A 22,845-nucleotide genomic window follows, 5' to 3' on the forward strand; every position below is an offset into this window, starting at 1 on the left:
TCTGCTACTCGGCCGGGCCCCTGACACAGAGCTCCTGGTGTCCGGTCCACTACGCCCGATTTCTGCTATTGCTTATCAACAGGTGCCAAACATCTCTGATGAGCCTCCTTCTACTGACGAGCGCCAGGAAACAACACTCCAAGAACCGACTCACTTGTTTCCTGCTAGTTTGGTTTCAAATAATAATGTTCCCACCCAAAAAGTGCGCCTCGAAAGGACGAATGTCGCGGCTTCTCGTTGCGGCAACAGAGAAGTACAGACACCCCCACAGCAAGAGGTACGTTGCGAGATTCTCCGAAGTGACCCTCCTAAGTGGCCGGACGTTATTATTGACAGCTTTCGGAATGTATGCTTTGAAAAAGGGCCACTCTATTTTCAAATTCGGGCAGAAAATTTTCCCTCTTCAGAAGGGCAATACAAAACTCAGAAACGCTATATGTCACCTCATCTTTTCGTGCGAAAGGCTGTAAAGGGGGAGGCGTACGAGCCACACTGCTTAATTTACTCGGAGCCCAAATGTTCCCCTTACTGTTTCATGTGCAAACTATTTTCGATTTTAAGTAACCCCAGTGCTTTCACCATGCACGGTTTTTCTGATCGGAAAAGAGTAGAAGAAAAGGTTTGCGCACATGAAATTAACGTTGAGCATCGAAACTACGTGGCAGCATGGCTCGCCCGCCCTAACTCGAGCAGCACAATTGACAAAGAGCTGAATAAGCATCTTGTCACTGAGACTGCTTACTGGACAGAGGTGTTGAAGCGCGTAGTCCTTGTAGTTAAGCTTCTAGGTGAGCCAACCTAGCGTTTAGGGGCAGTGAGAATATTTTTGGTTCACCGAGAAATGACAAGTATATGGGAGGGCTTGAGGCCATTGCCAAGTTTTATCCCTTTCTAGAGGAGCACATCAAACGCTTCGGGAACAAATGAGAAGGTCACCCATCGTATCTGTCAAAAAACGAGCCCCTGGCAAAGGCAGTCAAGGAACGCCTCGTTCACGAAGTGAAACGCGCAAAATACTTCTCTTTAATTGTTGATTCGACTCCAGACCTTACTCACGTTGATCAGCTGTCCGTTGTTTTACGATACTATTTAAATTGGAAAGTGTATGAACGCTTTCTTGGATTTGTTCGAATTGAATCGCATACCAGCTTGTATCTTTTCGATACCGTGATGTCCCTCTTCACGACCAATGAGGTCTCAATTGATGTTTGTAGGGGCCAAGCTTATGATAATGTGAGTAATATGCTAGCAAAATACAAAGTACTGCAAGCTCAAATCAAACACCTGAACGAATTGGCAATCTACGTCCCGTGTGCTGGTCATTCACTGAACTTAGTTGGCGCGTGTAGCATGGACAGTTGCCTTGAGGCCGTCAAATTTTTCACTGTAATTCAGAGACTGTATGTGTTCTTTGCTGCCTCACGTAAGCGATGGAGGGATCTTTTCGACAGCATGGGCAGAACTGGCCAGCAGCTTGTTTTGAAATGTCTCTCTGAGACCAGGTGGTCAAGACACGCTGAATCACGTAAGGTCATTCTGAAAAATTTCAATGCAGTCTTGTGCTGCCTTGAAGCTATATCAAAGAACGAGGAAGAAAACGGTGACACTAAGAACGAAGCGCACTTCCTCTTCAAGAAAATGACAAAACAAGTAATTGCATTCATGGCGATTTTCTGGAGTGAAATCTTGGAGCGCTTTGACAAAACGAGCGCAGCACTTCAGAAACCAGGCCCAGAGATTTCAACTGCTGTAGACCTGCTGAGCTCTCTAGAAGGGTTTATTGATTCTTTGTGACCTCTCTTTGATACCTTCGAAGAGAGAGCACGTACGCTAAGTACCAATCAATGTTAACAGGATGAGGGCAAACGCATCGTTTTGAGTAAGCACCCGGACGGAAAAAACGATAGTGCGCTACAGAAAAAAAGTTTATCGTAGAGGCCTACAATGTTGTACTTGACAGTCTAGGCTCTGCTTTGCGAGTGCGAAAGGCTGCCTACACTAAACTCTGCGAAAGGTTCGGATTCTTAAAATTGCTGGCAGAAGTTGGGAGCGAGGACTCTCTGGCACAGCAGGCTGAGAAATTGGTGAAAACCTACAAGAATGGTTTGGAGCCAGCATTTCCCGCTGAAATCGTTCAGTTTGAGAACTTTCTGCTCAACTCGATGTGCCAGGACACGAGTCCCCTGGGAATAATGAAGTTGCTGCACGAAAGAAACCTCATTGATGTGTTTCCGAGCCTTTCTATTGCTTTGCGAATGTACTTGAGCATACCTGTGGCAAAACTGTGAGACCGAACGGTCGTTTTCCAAGTTGTCCGTGATAAAAAATCGCCTTCGTTCAAGCCTCCCTGACGACAAGGTGAACTCGTTTGCTATCATGTCCATTGAAAGTGACCTCTCCCGCGATCTATCCTTCGAACAGACTATATCTGATTTCGCCAAAGCGAAGGCGCCAGAGATGCCATTTTAAAAGAGGACTGTTTGCGCTATACTATAATAGTTCCAATAGGTTCGTTCTGTCGCCTCCACGTTGCCAATGAAACACTGAGCAGTGTAATTCAACATATACAAATCTTCGTTGTTCGTCTCTTGTTTATTCTTCTTGTGATATTTAGCGTGCTTATAAAGAACTCTATTTTTGTTGTTTTTGATAGTGCCAGGTTTATTTGGTATTGCCCTTGCTTGTCTTACCTTTAGCTAAAATATTTTCAAATAATGTTTTGTAATTACAGTTGGTAATTTTCATCGGTATTCTAGTGCATTTTTATAGTGTTTGTATTGCCTTAAGTGTTGTATATATCTATTGCATATTTATAGAGTAACCTGTATAACGATTATTGCAGTCTGATCCTTGAATTTTAATAAAGAATGTTTTGGATACAACTATGCGCCTCCTCACGGGATTACACTTAGTGATGCAAACAAAGACTAGCTTCAGAAGGAACGACATCTGAGCTTTGTTGTCTTTTCTGCGTTCTTCTTCGTCTAGAGTGCACTAAACTTTTCCTTAAAGCCTACCTTTTGCTGAAAACAGAATGCAGATTAATCACGAAGTGAACATATGTGTTCGTGTTTACAACAGCCCGCGTTTCAAGCAAGTTCTGTTGTTTTCCTTATAATAATAATAACAATAATAATAATCCCGTTGATCGCACTTCGTTATCTTTAATTTGGTGGAATCAAAATGAAACATAGCATATTTCCCGTAGCGTAGCAGGCGACAGGGGGGGGGGGAGGTGTCAGTATAGAGAAAGGGGACTTGCATGCGCATTAGCCCAGGGCCTCCATTTTTCTTAATGAGCCCTGCCGATCACACGCTGTTATGATTTACGTTTAGCATTGTTTACCACGCGTTCCTTCCCTACGATTGATGCTTCACCGGCAAGCATGCAGCTACGAAAGGCCGTTCACGAGAATATTGACACGTGTACGTGTTTATCGGGTGACTGCGTTTCCCCGCCTAACATACGTTATCGCGCAGCGCAGGACGCGCCTGCATGTATCGGACGTTTCTGGAAAGTTATCGATGGTTCTATAGGCTGTATGTTGTCACCGAGCCTTGTGTAATCTGATTTCATCGCGTGACGCGAATAGTATCGAACTTTTTGGAAGACACGCGGGTCCAATCATTACTCTGGAACCTTCGATGACTGATGTATAAAAGCCGACGCCCTTGACCCGCTGATCAGATTTTCAACGATCGCCGACTGCGTTCGCCGCTATTGTTGTGCTTTGAGTGAACTCGCTGCGAGCCCGTAAAAATGTTTTCCGGCAGGACACACGCGCTCTTATCCCGCCGTGCGTCTGCTCCCTCCCCCTTCACCTTACTAGGGCGGAGGAAGTTGTGCTTAGGAGGCTTCGGGCCGGGGTGGCCCTTACACCAGCTGTTGTCTCAAGGTGGAACTGGTCGCATTTACCACTGGGTGCTACGTGTCCATACTGCTCCGTTCCTGTGGTGGAATCAGAGGCATACCACCTAATATAGACATGTACGGGTTTACAATCGGAACGCTCGCGTCTCCTACTGCAAGGCGGCCTCCGCTACAGTGTGACAACCAGCTATGACCGCTGGATACATGACAACAGATTCCACAAAACACTGCTTCAATTCATACACAACACAGGCCTCACAGCACACATATAATACACATATACGCTCCAAGAATTATGCCTTAAGGGCAAGCCTTTATCGCAATACAAAAAAAAGAATGTAACTTGCTTTTGAAGGCACAGGTTCGCCCAATAAAAGTTAGTTTCACCATTCCCAGTTTTTTCTGCTTTTTTTTCGCCGTCACTACCACGTGACAGTATCGTCGGTTTCTGAGGACCAAGGAGCTGGCTACTAGATCCGTGTAACCAAAGTTGACGGGCGAGACGAGCGCCCGCTTGGACGAAACTGGACCCGACATATACCCTAGTTAGACGGACGTACTAACAACAGTTACGACGCACCTCAGTTCCGGCCAACCGAAGTTACACCCAGTTAGACAGTCACACGCCAACAAAGGCGTTCACGTCGAGGCGATCACAGCCGCCGTCCTTAGTGGAAACAACCACAACCGTAAACACCACCCTATCCGAGCCTCACCCTCTCAAACGGGCCATCACGAATGGCTAACTAGCTGATCAAAGGGGTCAACATCGAGGACTTCCGTGGGAATGACTTCAACATCAAGTTGCCAGCTTACCACGTCGTTGCCTCGTATGCGGGGGCGAACGTGCAACACAAGGATGCGGAACCCGGCGGGACGATGCAACGTCGTGGGCGGGATTTTGCTGAGCGTTCAGCGATTGTGATTGACCGAGAAGAACAGTGAATTTCCCCGACGAGAGAAAGGGAAAAAGCAGTGCGTAAAATGTGGATCTTGAGTGCTGTGCGACTGTGCTTCGACTCGTGCTTGTGCTCCTGGTCGTACGGTTGCGCCTCTCCCTATTCACAATCACAGTCTCTCTCACTCTCCTACTTGTGCATGTACTCCTACTCATGCTCGTACTAGTAGTCGAACTCTCACCTTGTGAACTCTCACGATGTAAATTGGTGATCATCACCAGCTCAGGCGCAGAGTCACAACAACTGGTTGACAGCGATGAGATACGTAACCTTGGGCACCAACAACGCGTACTCCTCTCGCGCCAAAGCCGACGAGCTCTTTGAGAAGTGTGGGACGTGCATCAATTGCCAGTTTCTCGTGCTGTCGCCTGCCTGCCTAAGCTCGTAATATGCAAATATTAGCTATGTTATTGCGTACGTTGGAGTGCTGCATTAAGGTATTCATTACGTAAATCAGTTTGATGCATGCAAATGCCGAAATCCTCATCCTTTTCAAAACCTTATTTGCTCTCAAGTGTGAAGTTTGATACGGCGCTTCGGCTGCCCTACGAAAGTGCTGGTTTTGTCTTCCAGCGGGGCAAATAGGAGCTCTGTAATATGTACATATACTGAACGAAACAGGCTGAAGAAGAATAAAGCTGTTACAGCAAACACTCTATAAAACACTTTATCTTCTCAGGACAGCCAGTATGTGACACGTTTAATCTTAGCGTCAAGCCCTCTTCACGTAACTGCGAAATACGTTGCTCTGAACTATGTGTAAACCTGTTAGCAAAAGTATACAGGCCACAGAGGCCACAGAAAGTATGGAATTGATTACAGAGTTCAACGTAGCAAAGCAACACAGCAAGCTATAAAAGGCACTTTAGGGAAATGTAGGTCTGGATGCCCCAATGCCATTCCACAATCTTTTCAAAAGAACACGTTGGAAAGGTTTCTGCGAAAGGTGCATCCGCAGTAAGTCGGCGATCTCATTACGGATCCGGCTTACTCAGACACACCAACCTTTAGGGAAAAGCGACGACAAACAAGGAATGTAGAAAAACAAATACGGGCACTTTCTACTGTCTCCTTCAATTCGCCTCTTGTTTGTTAGCCCTTTGTTGTAAACATAAATTTATAACAACTTTTCACGCACCAGCTCTTTTAGATTCGACATGCAGCTATGCCCGTCATTAGTCTGAGTCCGAGTGAACCTTGCACTTAATCAGGCAGGGCTCGTGTCAGTTTGAGTGAGTTGAAGTACGTGTGACCCACATGTGATTCCAAGTATATTTAGAACCATGAACAACATGCGAGGCTGAGACAGCATGATCTCGAACGAGTTTCACCGTGCACCCATGACCGAGCCTTGTTGGAACCGTTAAGCCTTAGTTAGGACACACTGCGTCTGAACGAAAAAACTCATAAATAATATTGACAAGTGCAATGTGCAAGGTCTGCAGCAAATCTTGCAGGCCTATTTGTGCAAGGGGTGGATTATGGAAAAAGTTCTACGCAGCTTACCACTGAGTGCGTTCCCTGCAGCTAAGTTGTTTAGGCTTTTCTGTGGCCTAGTTCTCTGGCACTCGTTTTGTGCCACTGAGGGTTCGTCAATACAGAGAGTACATTGTTCTTCCCACCGTACGTCATGTAATGAGATTGGGTTGCATCGCAGTGTCTCTGGCCTTAGAAATACACTCCTCCACTACCGAGATCTACAAAGAATGCGTTCAAGTTGGGCGATGCCTGCCGCACGTGAAATAGACACCTTGCAAAAGCAAACTCGTTCAAGATAACTTATATACATTAACCTTGCACTGACTTCGCAGCTTTAGGTGCTGATAAAAATCAACGATAGTTTTCTTCTAAGTTGTTACAACGTATGCGCGCTATCGCGTCTTTAGGGTTGCTATCATATATTTCATCGACGAAGTTCTCTCCAGTTGCTAGCACATAACGCCTTCAACACCCCCTCTTCGCTGTGAAAGTTACCGGCAAAAAATAACTCCATAAATTTTGTTAAGAATTCAAATAGCTATTTCGCCACTAGTAAAGCCCTAGAAATGCGTTATTACTGCCAAAGTAATCATATACTTTCATCTAATTAGGTAATTGAGGAGTTATTTTCTTTTCGAAAGCATAAGGCTGGTGTACTAACAGAACAAAGTAACATGCCCAAAAGACTTCCTTTCACCGCCAAATGTCCAAACCTACCCGGTGATTGTAATGCCGTTAAACAGAAAGCGGACTCTGCGACGAGTAAGTACTCCGTCCATTAACTTATGATTGTGAATCCTGGCGAGTTCTATTTAGCCCGTGTTTATATGATTGAGTTAGTCTATGCGATTATTCAGTCAGTCGGAAGGAATGAGTGTTTCTGTGAATTTAGGTGAGCATGCATGCATATGAATGAGCTCGAGAGTTCAGGCGAGTGTGCCTGAGTTTGATTACAGCGAGTCGGTCGCTGAGTGACTCGGGCGGGGGCTCGTTTTTTGGTCTTTGACAGGGAGTGAGTTTGCCTATACGTTTGGTTTCTCGTTAGTCTCCATCCCGAGGAACCACCCTTCTCATGAGGTGTTTAAGCTATAGTTAAACCTTCTGGTTCACTGTCCAACCTGCGACTCTCAATGGTATGCTCTGCATACTAGTCGTAACCGCTTAGACGACGGATTGATCTCGGAAGCAAAAATCTTGGTACCATGGCCGCAGGCGCCTATTATGCACAAAGCCAGCAAAGCGCTAAGCTTTGTGAAGACTACACGAGAGCTTGTGACTATACACCTGAGCGAACATCCACCTGAAGGTGTGAGTACAATGACTCTCGTTGCTTAGCTTTCTTTCCCCTTTACTTTTCCCGACGAGTAGCGCAGCTAACCGGTGGGCGCCCTTCGGTAACCTCGCTGTCTTTTCTTCTTATCTCTCTCTGAGCCATGAGTATGGTGAGCTTGAACTAAGCTTCAAGGCAAATTTTTCGAATGAATCTGATTAAGCTCTATTATTTTGCTGACCCAGAGGTATTACAAGAAAATAAGGGCATCGTACCACTCTCTAACGTTATTTTCCGTGGCCACAAGGCGTCGTTGACGGGACTATACAAAAACAAAGGCCCACGCACTTAATTCCTCACGATTTTGAACACGGTTGAAAATCTGCCAAAAACATTTCTTGGCTTGAAGTAAGTAATATCACCAAGGATAATTATTTGATCTGCTAGCATAAGCACAACAAATTAATAATACCCATTTACATGTGCCGGCGTTTTCTTGGGCAATTTTCTTTTGCCACATCTGCTACACAAGCGCGTGTAGTAGCGGCCCTTTGGCCCTTTCACAGCTCAGCCCTCATGTTAAACATTTCCCCTTCCCTTACGCATACCTGCGCTCACCCTTTCGTACCCACTTGGGCTCCTCACCTCTTTAGAAAAGCAAGCTTCACCTCTTTATAAAAGCAAGCAAGCAAGAAAAACTGTAGCCGCCTTGACGAAGACAAATCCCCTTGCCAAATTGTTGGCCCCAGGCTGAGGTTTTCCTTCTTCGCTCGCAGTTTATCACTTCAAAATATCATCATTCTGTGACCCCATTACAAATTGGTAAGCACGCTGAATGTGTGATCTTATGCCTTCGCACCAAATATTTTATCTGATACCTCTTCCTCTAATAAGCCGTGTCGTCCTATGAAAACTAATTTCTTACTAAAGCGGCGGAGAAGCCTAAACTGTGCTCTTACAAGAACTTGTTGTTCATATATAGGTATATAACATATATATATATATATATATATATATATATATATATATATATATATATATATATATATATATATATATATATATATATATATATATATGCTGCGTTATGAGCGTGATTTCTATAACTATTTTATTATTTGGAAGTGCTTTTTGCATCCCTATTTGCTGTTATGCTTTGTGAGCAAGTATGAAGCAGCGCTGATTGCGTTAAGGCCTCATTATGTGCACGGGAATCATGGTCTGGAAGGATCGTCAACGTATCTGCTCACTTTAGTAATGTTATTGAGAACTTCACCAGATCTACCTTACAGCGGATATTACGCGTATATAGTGGTGATGTTGCTTGGGCCTTCTCCGGCTCACCGTTTTTTTTTATTGTCGTCAATTGATAACCAGTCTTGACCGCATAAAATTTTTTTCCTTAGGCTTTCACACGGCTCTCAGTGGTGTTCTTTTAGTTTTGCCGTATTCTTTTTTTAAACGCGAGAACATGGCGAAACGTTATTTACATCGTTATAGTCCAGGTCACATTCAGGCAGTACATAATGGCAACGTGCTGTTGAATGAAGTTCATAGAGGTTTTTAAGCAACACAATCGTAGCAAAAAGCGTGAAGTGGTATATTCGAGCAGGAGCATCGGCGATTGTTTTTCTTGAATTCTTTCTTTGTCCCGTACGTACAGGCGCCGATCTCACCACGTTTCATCAAGGATACATTCACATGTCCACGCGGTCGAATTTTTAAATGAATTGATCGGAATTTCATTTCCAGCATAATTGTGGGCTCTCTTTGGAAGCTTGCGACATAATAATTATCTTTGTTTTACAACTTCTATCAGCTCATTGTTGGAACTATCTTATTCGGCAAATCATTGGTACGAAGCCAACACTGATGTTCGCGTAGAACTTACTTTATAAAAAAATGAAAGACAACTTTAGCAAACATGTTTGCAGAAAGATAGAACAACAATTATCGAGGACTTGCAAATAATTAATATGGAAATATGAGGTAGAATGTCCATTACATTTTAATCCTTCAAAAACTAATTCGACGTTTTTATCATTGTTGCCCTATGAAAGAACACCTGCTGCATCACAGTACTACAATTAAACTGCAACACACAAAGAGCCAGAAATTTCACAGTCACTCACTTATATGTTCACAGTTCGTGATGTGTTCCTTTTTTTTCACTCTATGCTCCAGCCGCTTTTGCGCTTTGAATATTTTACATCTCACTGACTGTCAAAATTTATGCAGTAGCTGTTGAATCTTACTTGTGGTCATGGCGACAGCAGCAGCGTAGATGGTGACTGCTCCTAAAGTTTGCTGCAGTAAACATATAAAGAAGTATTAGCTATTATGCAAAACTAAATATAACGAACCGAAATCATAGAATCTAATTTTCTATTATATATTTCTCTGTGTATGTCCACTTTGTATTATAAAGTAACTGCCACTTCAGAGAACATTAATAAGCTACTGCTGTTACACAAGTGAGTTATTCGACAAACTTGCAACGTTTCTTACCACCCCAATACACAACCCCTGTTGAAAAAATGTTAATGTCAATATCAAGTCTCTGTACGATCTAAGAATGACAGTGATATGAGGAAAATGCAATGACGACGAGAGTAGGACAGTGATGGCGTGATGGTGACTGTATCACGAAGACTACATAACAACCATATTTTGACGACGACGGCACGGCGTGAGCCAGTCGGTGGCATGTCAAGGAGTAGCTTGTACTGTGTCGTCTTTACAAGTCGAGAATAGTTAAGGAGGATTGACCCCTCACTGAAATTGCAAAGTTTACAGAGAAAGCATCAAAAAATAAATCACGTCATACTAAGCATCGGCATTCTAATACTTGCCGCACAATTGACGGTAAACTAATGCTGCAGTTTCGGCTATGTGCACATTTGAATTAGTTCTCACCAAAATTTGCGAGAGATCACGAATTCATTTTCTTTAACGGTATCCGTAAATTATGCTCGCAGTTCCCGCTTGGATTATCTTGTACATTCAGTTCAGGCCAGATCGCTTGAATAGTATTGTGTCATTGTTTCTTCACTGTATATCACTATTTAAATTTTAACAGATCTACCTTACACATCTGTAACGTATATCTACACTCAAGATGGGTGCCTATCCAAATCTATGCTATCTGTTGTAGTGCCAATTTTTGACTATTCAGGGGGTATTTAATGTCATCGTTACGATAAAACAATTACTCCGTACACTGCCTTAAGAACTCGGGCGGAGGGGTGCAGGCGCCCCGTGAAGCCACTCTGCGTAGCAGCTTTTATGCGGTTGCTCCTTCTTTTATTGACGAAGGAAAAGAAACTTCGTTTTGCTACGTATATTTCTGGTTTTTCGTCAGTACAGCGCGAAATGTAAATAAAAGTTATCGCGCAGCACAACGCTACTAGCAGCAATCCAACAATACTAGACCATAGGCCATAACTAAAATTTCCGTCAGAACCCATCTCACAATGACTGTCGACCGTAATGCGATTAGCATTCAGGGAATGCTGCGACACACCGTACTTCTGAAGTCACGTTTTTGTAAAATCGGTTGTGCACGATAATTCGCAGATTCTTTTTTTTTTTTGCTTTGGCTATATGCGACATACCTTGTCTTTAGTATCGACCGACTGTGCTGTGACACTCGCTTTTCGAGGTCGCCCATGAGCATGGAGGCATGGCTGTAAGAAGACGCCGCAATGACGACAACGGAATGACGAAAGAGTGATGCCAGTCAAACGACAAAGGCGTTATGACGACAATGACATGACGGCATTGGGATGATTCCCAAATGATGTCCGCTGCACAACGATGACAGCGTGACGACGATGGCGTGGGGACAATGGGATGACAAAAAGTGTATGACTACGATGGCGTGACCACGGCGGTATGACGACAGCCAGACGACGAAGCCACAACGGCAAGACCACGACAATTTGGCACCGGATGCACGACAGCGACTGTCTGACGACGACACCAGGACACCGAAGGAATTACAACGGTGGCATAATAAGGGGCAATGACGACACTATGATTACGATAGAATCACGAAAGAAGCATGACACCGATGAAACGATGAAGGCGGTATGACAATGAGGGCACGTCGATAATGAGATAACGTTTCTGAAGTGATGACCATGGTAAAATGACCGCGTGGCGACGACGCTATGACGACGCTATGACCACAATGATATGGCGATGACTTTGTGACTATGGCATGACGAAAGCCGGATGACGAAGTTAGAACAATGGCGATGGAACAGCTGCGACGGCATCATGATGGCTGTATGACAAGAAACGCATAATAACTGTATGACGGCGATATAATGAAGACGAATGGTCTGACGACGAAAGGATGCCAATGGTGTATGACGACGATGGCGTTATGACGACTGCATCACGAAGTCTGTATTTCATTTTTTTTTCATTTCATTCATTTTTCTTGTGAGACCCTTTCGGCATTACAGAGGTGGGCGGACACGTCACTCACAAAAAAAGATCGAAACAATAAATGTATACTTCTAATATAAACACATTAAGAATATAAAGAGATCATAACGCAAAAGTAATGTGTATAGTAATAAATCAATCAATCAATCAAAGGTGTTTAATAAAGCACCAAGAAACAAGTTCAATGGTGCTGGTGCTGGCGCACTCGGCAAAAAAAGAGCGCACAAGAGAGACAGTGCACCCCCACACAAAATAATAATTTCGTGAATGCAGATTTTAACGGAGCATAAAATGTGTACACAAAGACAATCCAAAGCAAAAGTAGAGAAACCGAAAAAGGATTACAGAATGAGCAAACACACAATCTTTTGTGTGTTTGCTCTCATATCTTTATGAGAGCTTTTGTTCAGTTATTGAAATTCCTCTGCAACTCCTTTCAGGAAAATATTAAATTTAGGCACGATGATGATCAAGGCACTCTGAATAGGCGTTATATGTTGCCTGCACTTTAGATAGAGGGTGATGAAAATTTGAAGACATAAAGGAGCGCTGCTTCCTTGTGCCTTTCTGCGGAATGTAAAAGCGCCCATTAGAAAGTGCGAGCAGCAGATTTTTCCAAGTAATAAATTACGGAGAAAAAGAATATATGATTTGTTGCGTCTACTGCTGAGGGTAGGTAACGCCAGAGTCTGTGTTAGCTCTGTGGAGATCGAAGGCTTTCGACAGAATCAATGTTTAAATACAGATGTGAATTTCTTTTTTTTTTTTTGCACGCTTTCGAGAAGTTCACAATCCGCCTGTTGCGACGCCGAATTGCGCATGCGCAGTGCCCTAGCGGCTGAGGACCGAAGCAATTAGGCAGGCGCACGGCCGGACTCGACTCTCTCCGAGTGAGTGAAGTAAGGCGGTGGCAGGCGCTGCACATGTCAGTGGAATAGGGCGCCAGCCGTTTCTCTTAGACTATTACGGACCGGCACATACCCGTGTCTTGCTGTTCTACGCCGTTTACCCCTATGTATATCACGATGACACCTGCCCGTTCGACGGGCAGACTTCCACTCTAGCACACGTGCTCCGGGAGTGCGAGTCGAGTTACCCCGAGTTCAGCAAGGAGAACTGGGACTCGCGTCTGCGTAGCCCCGCTTTAGACAAGCAAATCCTGGCTGTCCGGCGTACTCGTGACCGCGAGTTAGACCTGCCAGTCCCGACGTGGGAATAGCCGGGAGCGCAACGAGTTCACCCGTCCTCGCCGGACCTGTAATAAAGTACTTACACTCGTCAACCTTGCCATTTTGGCTACCGCGCGCACGGAACGCCTTTCGATCATTATTGTCATCGAAATTTGGCGCGATGCCAATGTCGTATCTTGTTTACGGCTGCACCTCCCGTGACCATCGCAGCAGGGCAATGCGGATTTTCCGATTTCCGTGGGTAAAATGCGATCGACAGCGCCGTGAAGCCTGGATTAGGGCTGCACTTTGGGACAGGCATGCATTGACATATGCAGTTTACCTTCGTTTTTGTCATTACTGACTCATACGAGTAATCTCGACGAAGGCGCAAATGTATCTTTGAGCTAGCGAAACAAACGATCTCTGAGCTCGCGTGATCTGGTTGAGTGAAACGCGAAGTGTTCTTTCTTTTTTCTGTCGTGTCCGTGTGTCCGTCGCTAGAGCGCTGTCATTTCGCAACTTCAAACCGTGCACAATTTCAGCTTTATACACTCCGCGAATGCTCGTGATGTCGGCATAGTTATCTGCCAGAGCCAAGCTCTCCTGCACTGCCGGGCTTACGCGGGAAACAGCGTGCACTGTGGAAGTAGCTGATAATCCCAGTTAGGAACCGTTGCTAGTTGTCGTTTCGTCATTCTTGTCGGCAGTACGTAATATTTACTTGCAGAAGGCTGATTTCCCTGTGCGGCATCTTCTGGAGTCGAGTGGCGCGTCTTATTGTGTCATTGACACATGTCAATGTCGTCGTCGTCCTTCGCCGTCGTCCTTCGCCGTCGTCCAGACATCTGGAATTCATACTGACACATGTGCTTGTTCATCTTTTTCGGGTGACCGCTTTTCACCGTCAAACAAATGTTATCGCTTAGCGCGTGACGCGCCCGCATGTATCGGAAGTTTCTCGAATGTTATGGATCGTTCTATCCGTTGTCTGTTGTCGCCGAACCTTGTGTAATCTTATTGCACGTATGCGCGACGTGAATGGTGGATAACTTTCTGAAAGACACGCAGGCACCAGCGATTACTCTCGAATGTTCAATGGCTCATGTATAAAAGCTGACGCCGCTGTCGCGCTTGACCCACTGATAAGATTTCAACGATCGCCGACTGTGTTTGCCGCTATTGTTGTGGTTTAAGTTTAGCCTGTTTTTGTGGGCACAGCTTCGGCCAATAAAAGTTAAATTCGTCATTCACAGTATTTATACCGTGTTCTTTGCGTTCACAACTTCGTGGCAATACCGACGCTGTTTGTTTACACGCATCAGTTAAAAAAGAAGGACGCGATCGATTGCTTTGTTCGTACAGCGGTGCGTTCTAGGAGGAAGACAGCCATCACTGACAGGTATCATCGAGTTTGGTCATTCTGGCCATTTTTGTCATTTGTGTAGATGTACACACACTTTATGTGGTTAATTAACGTATGCAATTTGGTATTGTGTTTTCCTCTCCACTGCTTGTGTATGTATGTACGCCTAGCACTATCACCCACCATAAAGCGATACACGCAGTGGTGGAACGTGATATTCGCCCTAAGAACTACACCTCATGTCCTATTCGAGTCATGCGTTTTTGTACGTTCTCATTGTTTTATTACTTATTCACTTTACGCCACAGGTGCAGTGGTTTCAAGCCAAGAGGAGCTTGTAAAGCGTGGCCGAAGCTCTTCTTCCAGCCGTTCGTCACGCTAAAGAAACCTCCTGGTACAAAGCATTCACCAGCGGGCTCCATGGCTATCTCATCATCATCATCAGCCTGGTCACGCCCACTGCAGGGCAAAGGCCTCTCCCATATTTCTCCAACAACCCCGGTCATGTACTAATTGTGGCCATGCCGTCCCTGCAAACTTCTTAATCTCATCCGCCCACCTAACTTTCTACCGCCCCCTGCTACGCTTCCCTTCCCTTGGAATCCAGTCCGTAACCCTTAATGACCATCGGTTATCTTCCCTCCTCATTACATGTCCTGCCCATGCCCATTTCTTTTTCTTGATTTCAACTAAGATGTAATTAACTCGCGTTTGTTCCCTCACCCAATCTGCTCTTTTCTTATCCCTTAACGTTACACCTATTATTCTTCTTTCCATAGCTCGTTGCGTCGTCCTCAATTTGAGTAGAACCCTTTTCGTAAGCCTCCAGGTTTCTGCCCCGTAGGTGAGTACTGGTATGACACAGCTATTATACACTTTTCTCTTGAGAGATAATGGCAACCTGCTGACGATGACAAAAATATGACAGCGCGTACACGTTGTTTCGGTCTTGTCTCACACGCTGCTTGTTTGGTGGCGAGTTTTGCGTGAGGTGGCTGTCGCGGCGCGCAATGGCACCTGCCAAATTGTTTCTCGTGGCCACCGCGCGATGGCGCCACCATGCATCGCAAAAGGCGGATTCCACCTACAAGTGCCGCCACAAACAGCGGAGGCGTACTCAAGAAGTGGAAGGCATACGCTCTTATACAAAGTTACAAATGGCCCAGGTTTCATAATGCAAAGAAGGGGTAAGACGTGCCGACGCGGACACGAGAGAAGTGGACAACACGAACACCGCAAGAGAAGTGGACAAGGCGAATCACGTCTGCACGCCTTACCCCTTTTTTGCATTATGAATTCTTACCAACTAGATCTGCTTTCTGCCGTTTTAAGGCCCAGGTTTTTTTTTAAGTCTCGTGTCACCCGAAATACTGTGCAGAGCGTTCGAAGTGCGCGCTACCTCGTCTGTTAGGCGTGGGGCAAGAAACTCAGAGAGCTATCGAAGTACACTCCAAGGTCCTTTCTTCCCTGAGTTCTTGGCAAGCGAACGTCTTTAACGCTATAGGGAAATGAAGTCCTGTTAGTCTTCCACGTGAAGCTTACAACTTTCGTTTTTGATTGACCAGCTTTGAAGACCAGCTTGTTTCCAGCGCACCAGTTGAAGACCAGTGACCAGTCCAGTGACCAGTGACTAGTCCAGTCCCGTGACCAGTTTTGAAGACCAGCTTGTTTCCAGCGCACCATGACGCAAAATTAGCAATCTCCTTCTGAAGAGTGGCGCCCTCATTAAAATATGTTGCCGCCACGAAAAGTTTCGCGTGTTCAGCATATACCAAAATTGAAGACTTTCAAATGACTGCTGAAACCCCTATTGCAAAAACCAGCGTCTCCCAGCGTCTTCCAGCGTGAAACCAGCGCGCTTTTTGGCGCTGGGTCGCACTGGGTACGCTGGCACTCGCTGGGACTCACTGGGACACCAGTGAGAACGCTGGATAAGAGCTGGGTCACACTGGAAGAGACGCTGGTTCCACTGCCATGACGCTGGGGCGCACTGGTTTGTGCTGTACAGGCGCTGGTTCTCGCTGCAGTTCGCTGGTTCGCACTGGAAACTGCGCTGGTTGTGTTTGTGCCGCGCTGGTTCCATACGCATGGACGTGCGCTGCTGAATATTTAATACTTAATTCATACAATTTTATCGCTTGATACTAGTCTTTTGTCCTAAATAACGCTATATCTTGGGGTTATAAAACCCTATTTCGTGTCCCAGCTTTGAATAAAGGTGCGTGAGGTGCCCATGTTTATTCATGCGCACTTGAAACTGAAAATCACTTTTAACGCTATATCTTGGGGTTATAAAACCCTATTTCGTGTCCCAGCTTTGAATAAAGGTGCGTGAGGTGCCCATGTTTATTCATGCGCACTTGAAACTGAAAATCACTTTCGCTTTTTTTATTTTCCCTTTGGACTTGGCGGATAGCTAAATTCTTGAACGAAACCACGTAAACGCAGAGGACGCCGCGTTTTTAAGTAGTTCGCACGTAACGTTTGACTGGGAATTGTCGCAGTGTTGTGGAGTGGACATGAAATGCAGAAGTCGTTCAGACGCGCGATGGACCCCGAGTTCGAAGCTTATCGCTGAATGATATTATCGCACCGATAACAAAGCTGAAGTGATTCGTGCGCTTCCACTTTCCCTATTGTACTGAAAAAACGTTTGAGGCTAAAGTACGCACTTCTTAGCTTTCGCCAGCTACCCGCGCCGAGATCGGTCCCCACCGAAGCTTAGGCCTAGCGTATCAGCCGAGTCCGTCCTCACGCTATCGGCGTGTCTAGGCTCAGGTATCAAGAAATATAACCAGGATAAATCACTCTATATTTAAGCTTTCGCATCGGTGTTCTTAAATAAACAATTTTTTCATGTGTACACTGTCAGCACAAGAAGCGATGACCGCTGACGTGACGCGTCATAAACACAGGTATATGCGCTATCGCCGAAGGCTCCCAGCACTAGCCTGCGCTTCTTTGACGAAGATATATGACTAGACAGGCGTGTTGACTGAAAGGCATCACTGAACTAAGGAAACGTTGCACATCCTTTGCGTGAAGAACAAGAAACGGCCATCGAAATCGGCAGAAACAGCCCATACACCGTCCCGGGTCGGCGGTTCATTTAGGACTTTTTTCGAAGTTAAAATAGCGATCGCAAGTGAAAAACGATGTTCTGGCACTTCCAAGCATACTGCTGAATACGGACAGCAACCTTTTCTTTCTGGTACAGGCGTGAGTTTTAGTTGCTGGGCGATAGCGCATCAACCATGCCTGTACAAGACGTAGCGTTGCGAAACAAACTGCTTCTCGGCTTTGACATGGTAAATGACGCTCGTAATTCCGTCTGCTGGCGTGGCGTAGTGGTAAGGTGTCGGGCTTCGGATCTGTAGGTCGGACGGTCGAATCCTGGTCGTAGCAGTTTTATTTTTGCGTTTTTTTTTCTTTTTTTATTGCACTGAAACGCTCCTTGTTGCTTTCTATATTCAAAAAAATATATACGGCGTCCAGGCATCGCATATTTAACGCGCTAGAGCTGTTTTTCGCGCGAGTAGCCAGTGCCTCCCAGCACGCTGCGCGATCCAAGCGCCCCAGCATCCAGCGCGCTGCACTGGGCCCATAATCAGGCGCACTGGGTCCCAGTGGCACTGGGTTTTGCAATAGGGACATCTTTAATAAACAGCGAGAACAGAAAAGGGCACAGGAAAGACCCTTGAGGAACACCACTTGTAACCGTAACACCACTGTAACCATGTAAAGTTCTGACGACTGACCATTTACGCTAAAGTAGCAGTACCGGTCGCATAGGTAGCTTCTTATCAGCGCTGCAACAAAGTGGTGCAGATGTAGTTGTATCAACTTTCGAAGGAGTACTTTGTAGTACACGACACCAAAAGCCTTACTGAGTTCAAAATAAATTACACCCAGCTGTCCTTTCTTATACGTTGCTTGAGAGGGAGAGAGAAAAGAGAAAGCAAGGACAGGAAGGGCAGGGAGGTCAACCAGAAGAGCACCCGGTTTGCTACGCTACACTGGGGGTGGGGGAAAGGGGAATAGAAAGAGGAAAAAAGGGAGAGAGTAAGCCCTGAATGCGTGTGGGAGGGACACTGTACAGAGGGACACTATAAACGGTCTCTTAAGCAGGTGCACTTCAAGTATTGCACTAGTGCACGAACCGCTTTTCGTGCCAGCGACCGGTGTGGCCACGGTCCGAGTATCTTTGACTCAGTGAACGGTCTTGAGTCCAGTCGGTGCAAAGACGCCCGCAGAGAGAGGCGTTGTACATCGTACCGAGGGCAGCTGCACGATAGATGCTCAATGGTTTTCTCGCACCCACAGGATTCGCACATCGGGCTCTCGGCCATTCCCAAACAATAGGAGTATGCGTTCGTGAACGCCACTCCCAGCCACAAACAGCATAGCGAGGTTGTGTCGCCGCGGGAAAGGCTAGATGGCAGCTCTAGCCGCAACGTGGGGTCCAGTTTACGCAATCGGCAAAAAAAGGCACTTTAAATCCAGAGATCTTGTGACTTTTTGCGTGCAAGCAGGCGAAGTTCCCTGGCAGCGTCCGACCTCGCTAAAGGTGTTGGACGCGTCTGGGTATCTTCGTGGACAGATCGGGTATCCTTCTCAGCTAGGTTGTTGCCGACGATGCCACAGTGAGCAGGAATCCACTGAAATATGATGTTGTGCCCTCTTTGATGGTGCACTTCCCTGATGTCAGATATCATCTGCTCGTAAGTTCTGCGGTATAATGCACACTTGATACTCTGAAGAGGTGCCTTAGAATCACAAAATACAACCCATTTCTTTGTTGTCTCCTCGGTAACATACGTCATAGCGGCATGGAGAGCTGCAAGTTCTGCCGACATAGATGTAGTCATGTGTGACAATTTGAATCTAACTGCAACCTGCTTGGCTGGAACGGCGAATGCGGCAGTTCAGCTGGTAGGTGAGGTCGAACCGTCATTACATATATGTATGCGGTCATGATGCATCTGGTGCAGTAATATGAGCGTAAGTTGCTTCTGAGCCGGCGATGGATGATTGGACTTTTTTGTAATTCCAGGAATAGTGAAATTCATTTGAGGCTGTCTCAGACACCACAGTCGAGATGAAAGCTTCGACGCCGGTGTAAAAGATGACGGCATGCACTCTTGATGAGCGTTAATCACTCTTGAAAAGGTGTCTTGAGGTCTCTCTACTGGTAGGGAGGCCAAATGATGGTCGAGGATCCTCGACAGATGGCGAATGTGTGCTCTGAGAGAGTCGGCAGCTGCATGTGTCTGGATCATATGGTCTCCCGCGATGGCAATTGTTGCTGCTGTTGAGGCGCACCGAGGTAGTCCTGAACACGAGCGTAGGGCTTGACCTTGTATGCTCTCCAAAGCGTGAAAGTTCGTCTTGCATGCATTTGACAACACTGGTAGACTGTAACGTAGGAGTCCGAGAAACAGTACCCTGTACAGCTGCATCACAGAATGGACATGTGTACCCCAGTTTTTCCCGCAGAGAAATTTGAAGACCTGTGCAATGGCAGCTAATTTCTTCAGATAGACGCAGTGAGGGCTCCACGAGAGGTTGCGGTCAATGATTACACCCAGAACGCGATGCGTCTTAACATAGTATACACCTTGACCATTGATTAAAACAAGATGCAATGACATTTGTTTGCACGCAAAGCCAACCAATGCGCACCTTTCAGGAGACACACTGAGGCCTTGTTCTCGGAGATAGGACGCCGCCATGGTTGCAGCCCGCTGAAGTCTGGCTCGTACCTGAGGGCGAGTCACCGCAGAAGCCCACATGCAATTGTCATCTGCGTATATTGAGACATGAACTGTCTGCGGTAGGTACTCCGCCAGTCCTACCAGGACGAGGTTGAACAAAATAGGGCTCAACACTCCACCCTGCGGTACACCACGGCAGATGTAATGTTCTGACATTGAGCCGTCTTCGGTCTGTAAGAAAAAGCAACTCTCTGTCAAATAGTCCCGAAGCCACTGGTACATCCGGTCGCCAGCTCCAACCGTCTCAAGTGAGTTCAGTATGGCCTAATGAGCCACGTTGTCGTATGCTCCTTTTATATCTAGAAAAAGTGCCACTTATGGGTGCTTGAGGCTTTTTTTGTTTTTGGACCCAAGTTACGATGTCAATGACGTTGTCGATGAATGAGCGACCTCGACGAAAGCCCGTCATGGCGTCCGGATAGATGTTGAATCGATCTCGGTACCATTCCAAAGCGGGCAAGAATCATTATTTCCATCACTTTGCCGACGCAGCTCGAAAGCGCAATCGGACGGTATGATGAGAGCTCAAGGGAGACTTTCCAGGTTTCAGAATGGGGATCAAGCGGCTCGATTTCCATTGTTTAGGAACGGCACCGTTCTGCCAAAACTCATTGTAGTAGTTAAGCAGCTATTCACGTGCGTCTTGTCCAAGGTGGCATAGGGCAGCATACGTGATGCCATCAGGTCCTGGTGATGAAGAACGCCTGCAGGTCGCCAACGCAGCATCGAGCTCTTCGAGTGTGAATAACAGGTTCATTTCTGGTACACGTGGCTCAGTGATGTCATTCAGTGCTGCGTCGCTAATGATGGCCACGGAGCCAGCAACCCATGCACAGAACTTTTCAGCCACTTGATGTCCCGAGCGGAGTCGGTAGAGGGCCAGAGCAGCAAAGGGCTTCCTTTGATGCGGAAATGAGCGAAGACCCCTAACCGTTCTCCATATGTGCGAGAGCGATTTTCTGGGATCAAGCGTACGACAGAAAGTTTTCCATCGCTTGTCTTCCCATCTATATCTTTCCATATTATCGTGAAGCCCTCAGATCCAAGACGAACTTCGTGCGCCGATACCTCCTCTCCACCTGCCGGCGTGCCGCACGCAGCCTCTCCAGTTCTGTTCGCTTTGCTGATTTTGTAAGTGAGCAGATGGATGTTTCCAATGGGGGTCTCTGCGATTGCATCTGCGATAGTATGTGAGAAGCCTTCCCGACAAGCGTCATCCATATCATTCTAAACTTTGACCAATCAACTGTACCTAAGACAGTAGAAGAGCTCTAATCTTTATATATGTTGGAATATGGTCGCTTCCATGTGTTTCTATGTCTGTAAACCACTGGACGCTCGAGGCAAAGCACCGTGACACCAAAGTTAAGTCCAAGCAGCTACTGTAAGTCGTGCCTCGCAGAAATGTAGGGCTGCCGTCATTCACACAGCACAAATCATGGTCGGCACCGAAGGAGGCAAGGAGGCGAGGTCGCCTTTGGAGTCAATTTAAGTGCTTCCTCATAGCTGGTGATGCGCGTTGAAGTCACCTGTGATAGCCTAGGGGCCATTGTTCATTAGTAATATTTTCGTAAGTCGTTAGCCGTCGAAGTGACCCGCTGAGAATATGTAGGCTCCAATTAGAATAAATGACACATTCTTCTTTTGGACATTCAGGCAGACATATTGGTTGTCGTCATGAGGCTCTACCACGTTAACAACATATGTAAAGTCCGTGCGTATGTACATAATTACTTTCGTGCTCGTAGCGCATGTGGACGAGACAAAAGATTCGTAACCGGACAGTCTGAGTGGAGTTGATGTATTTGGTTCGCAAATGACCAGTATGGGGAAGTTATTTGGAAAAATGAATTGACGAAAGCCTGTTATATGGGTCCGGAGACCCCTGGCATTCCACTAAAAGATTGACGCACCTTTAACTTCAATGCGGAAGGGGATTATTGGTCGAGCCATGATGCTTAAAAGATGCTAGCAAGCGCTGGATTTAGTGCATCGAGTATTTGCAGAGCACTTCAAGCTGCTGGTGTTTCTAGCTTGTTCAGCATGATGCGCATTGTATTAATTAACGATTGCAGCATATCAGCCACCTGCCTGTCTTGGTCGCACAAATCACTGACAGTAGACGGCGGGGGTTGGCATGCAAAAGTCTGCTGTGAGTCTGTTGGTGGATGCTGTCGTTTCGGTAGAACCGGCCAAGATTCTGCAGATGTGGTCTTCTCAGTGGCCTTGTTCTTCGCGGTGCTTTCCACAGTGTCTGACCTGGGTGGTAGAGGAGCAGGTGGTGTTGTAGGAAGTGGCATGCGCGTCGCAGAGGCAGCAGCCTTCCTTGAGGAGCGCCGGCAACGGCAACATCGCTTCCTGATTTTATCGGCGGCTTCACGATGCGATAAATGATCTCTCGCCATCTCTTTCAAGATGGCCATTTCCCTCTTGATATGTGGGTATTTATTCGATGAAGCTTCATGTGACACTCCGCAGTTGAACATTTCATTACAGTCGTGC

The 22,845-nt window shown here is 46.1% G+C and overlaps 1 protein-coding gene across 1 annotated transcript in view; it reads right to left on the reverse strand.

Moving 5' to 3' along the window:
* LOC135916925 (sodium/iodide cotransporter-like) overlaps positions 1-22,845 on the reverse strand; it is a 91,702-nt gene that overhangs the window by 31,570 nt on the left and 37,287 nt on the right. The window contains exon 4 of the mRNA XM_065450364.2: positions 9,835-9,886. Coding sequence (XP_065306436.2) covers positions 9,835-9,886 — 52 coding nt within the window. The remainder of the gene's footprint in view (positions 1-9,834; positions 9,887-22,845) is intronic.

This window comes from Dermacentor albipictus, unplaced genomic scaffold, assembly GCF_038994185.2.
Source record: "Dermacentor albipictus isolate Rhodes 1998 colony unplaced genomic scaffold, USDA_Dalb.pri_finalv2 scaffold_38, whole genome shotgun sequence".
NCBI lineage: Eukaryota > Metazoa > Arthropoda > Arachnida > Ixodida > Ixodidae > Dermacentor > Dermacentor albipictus.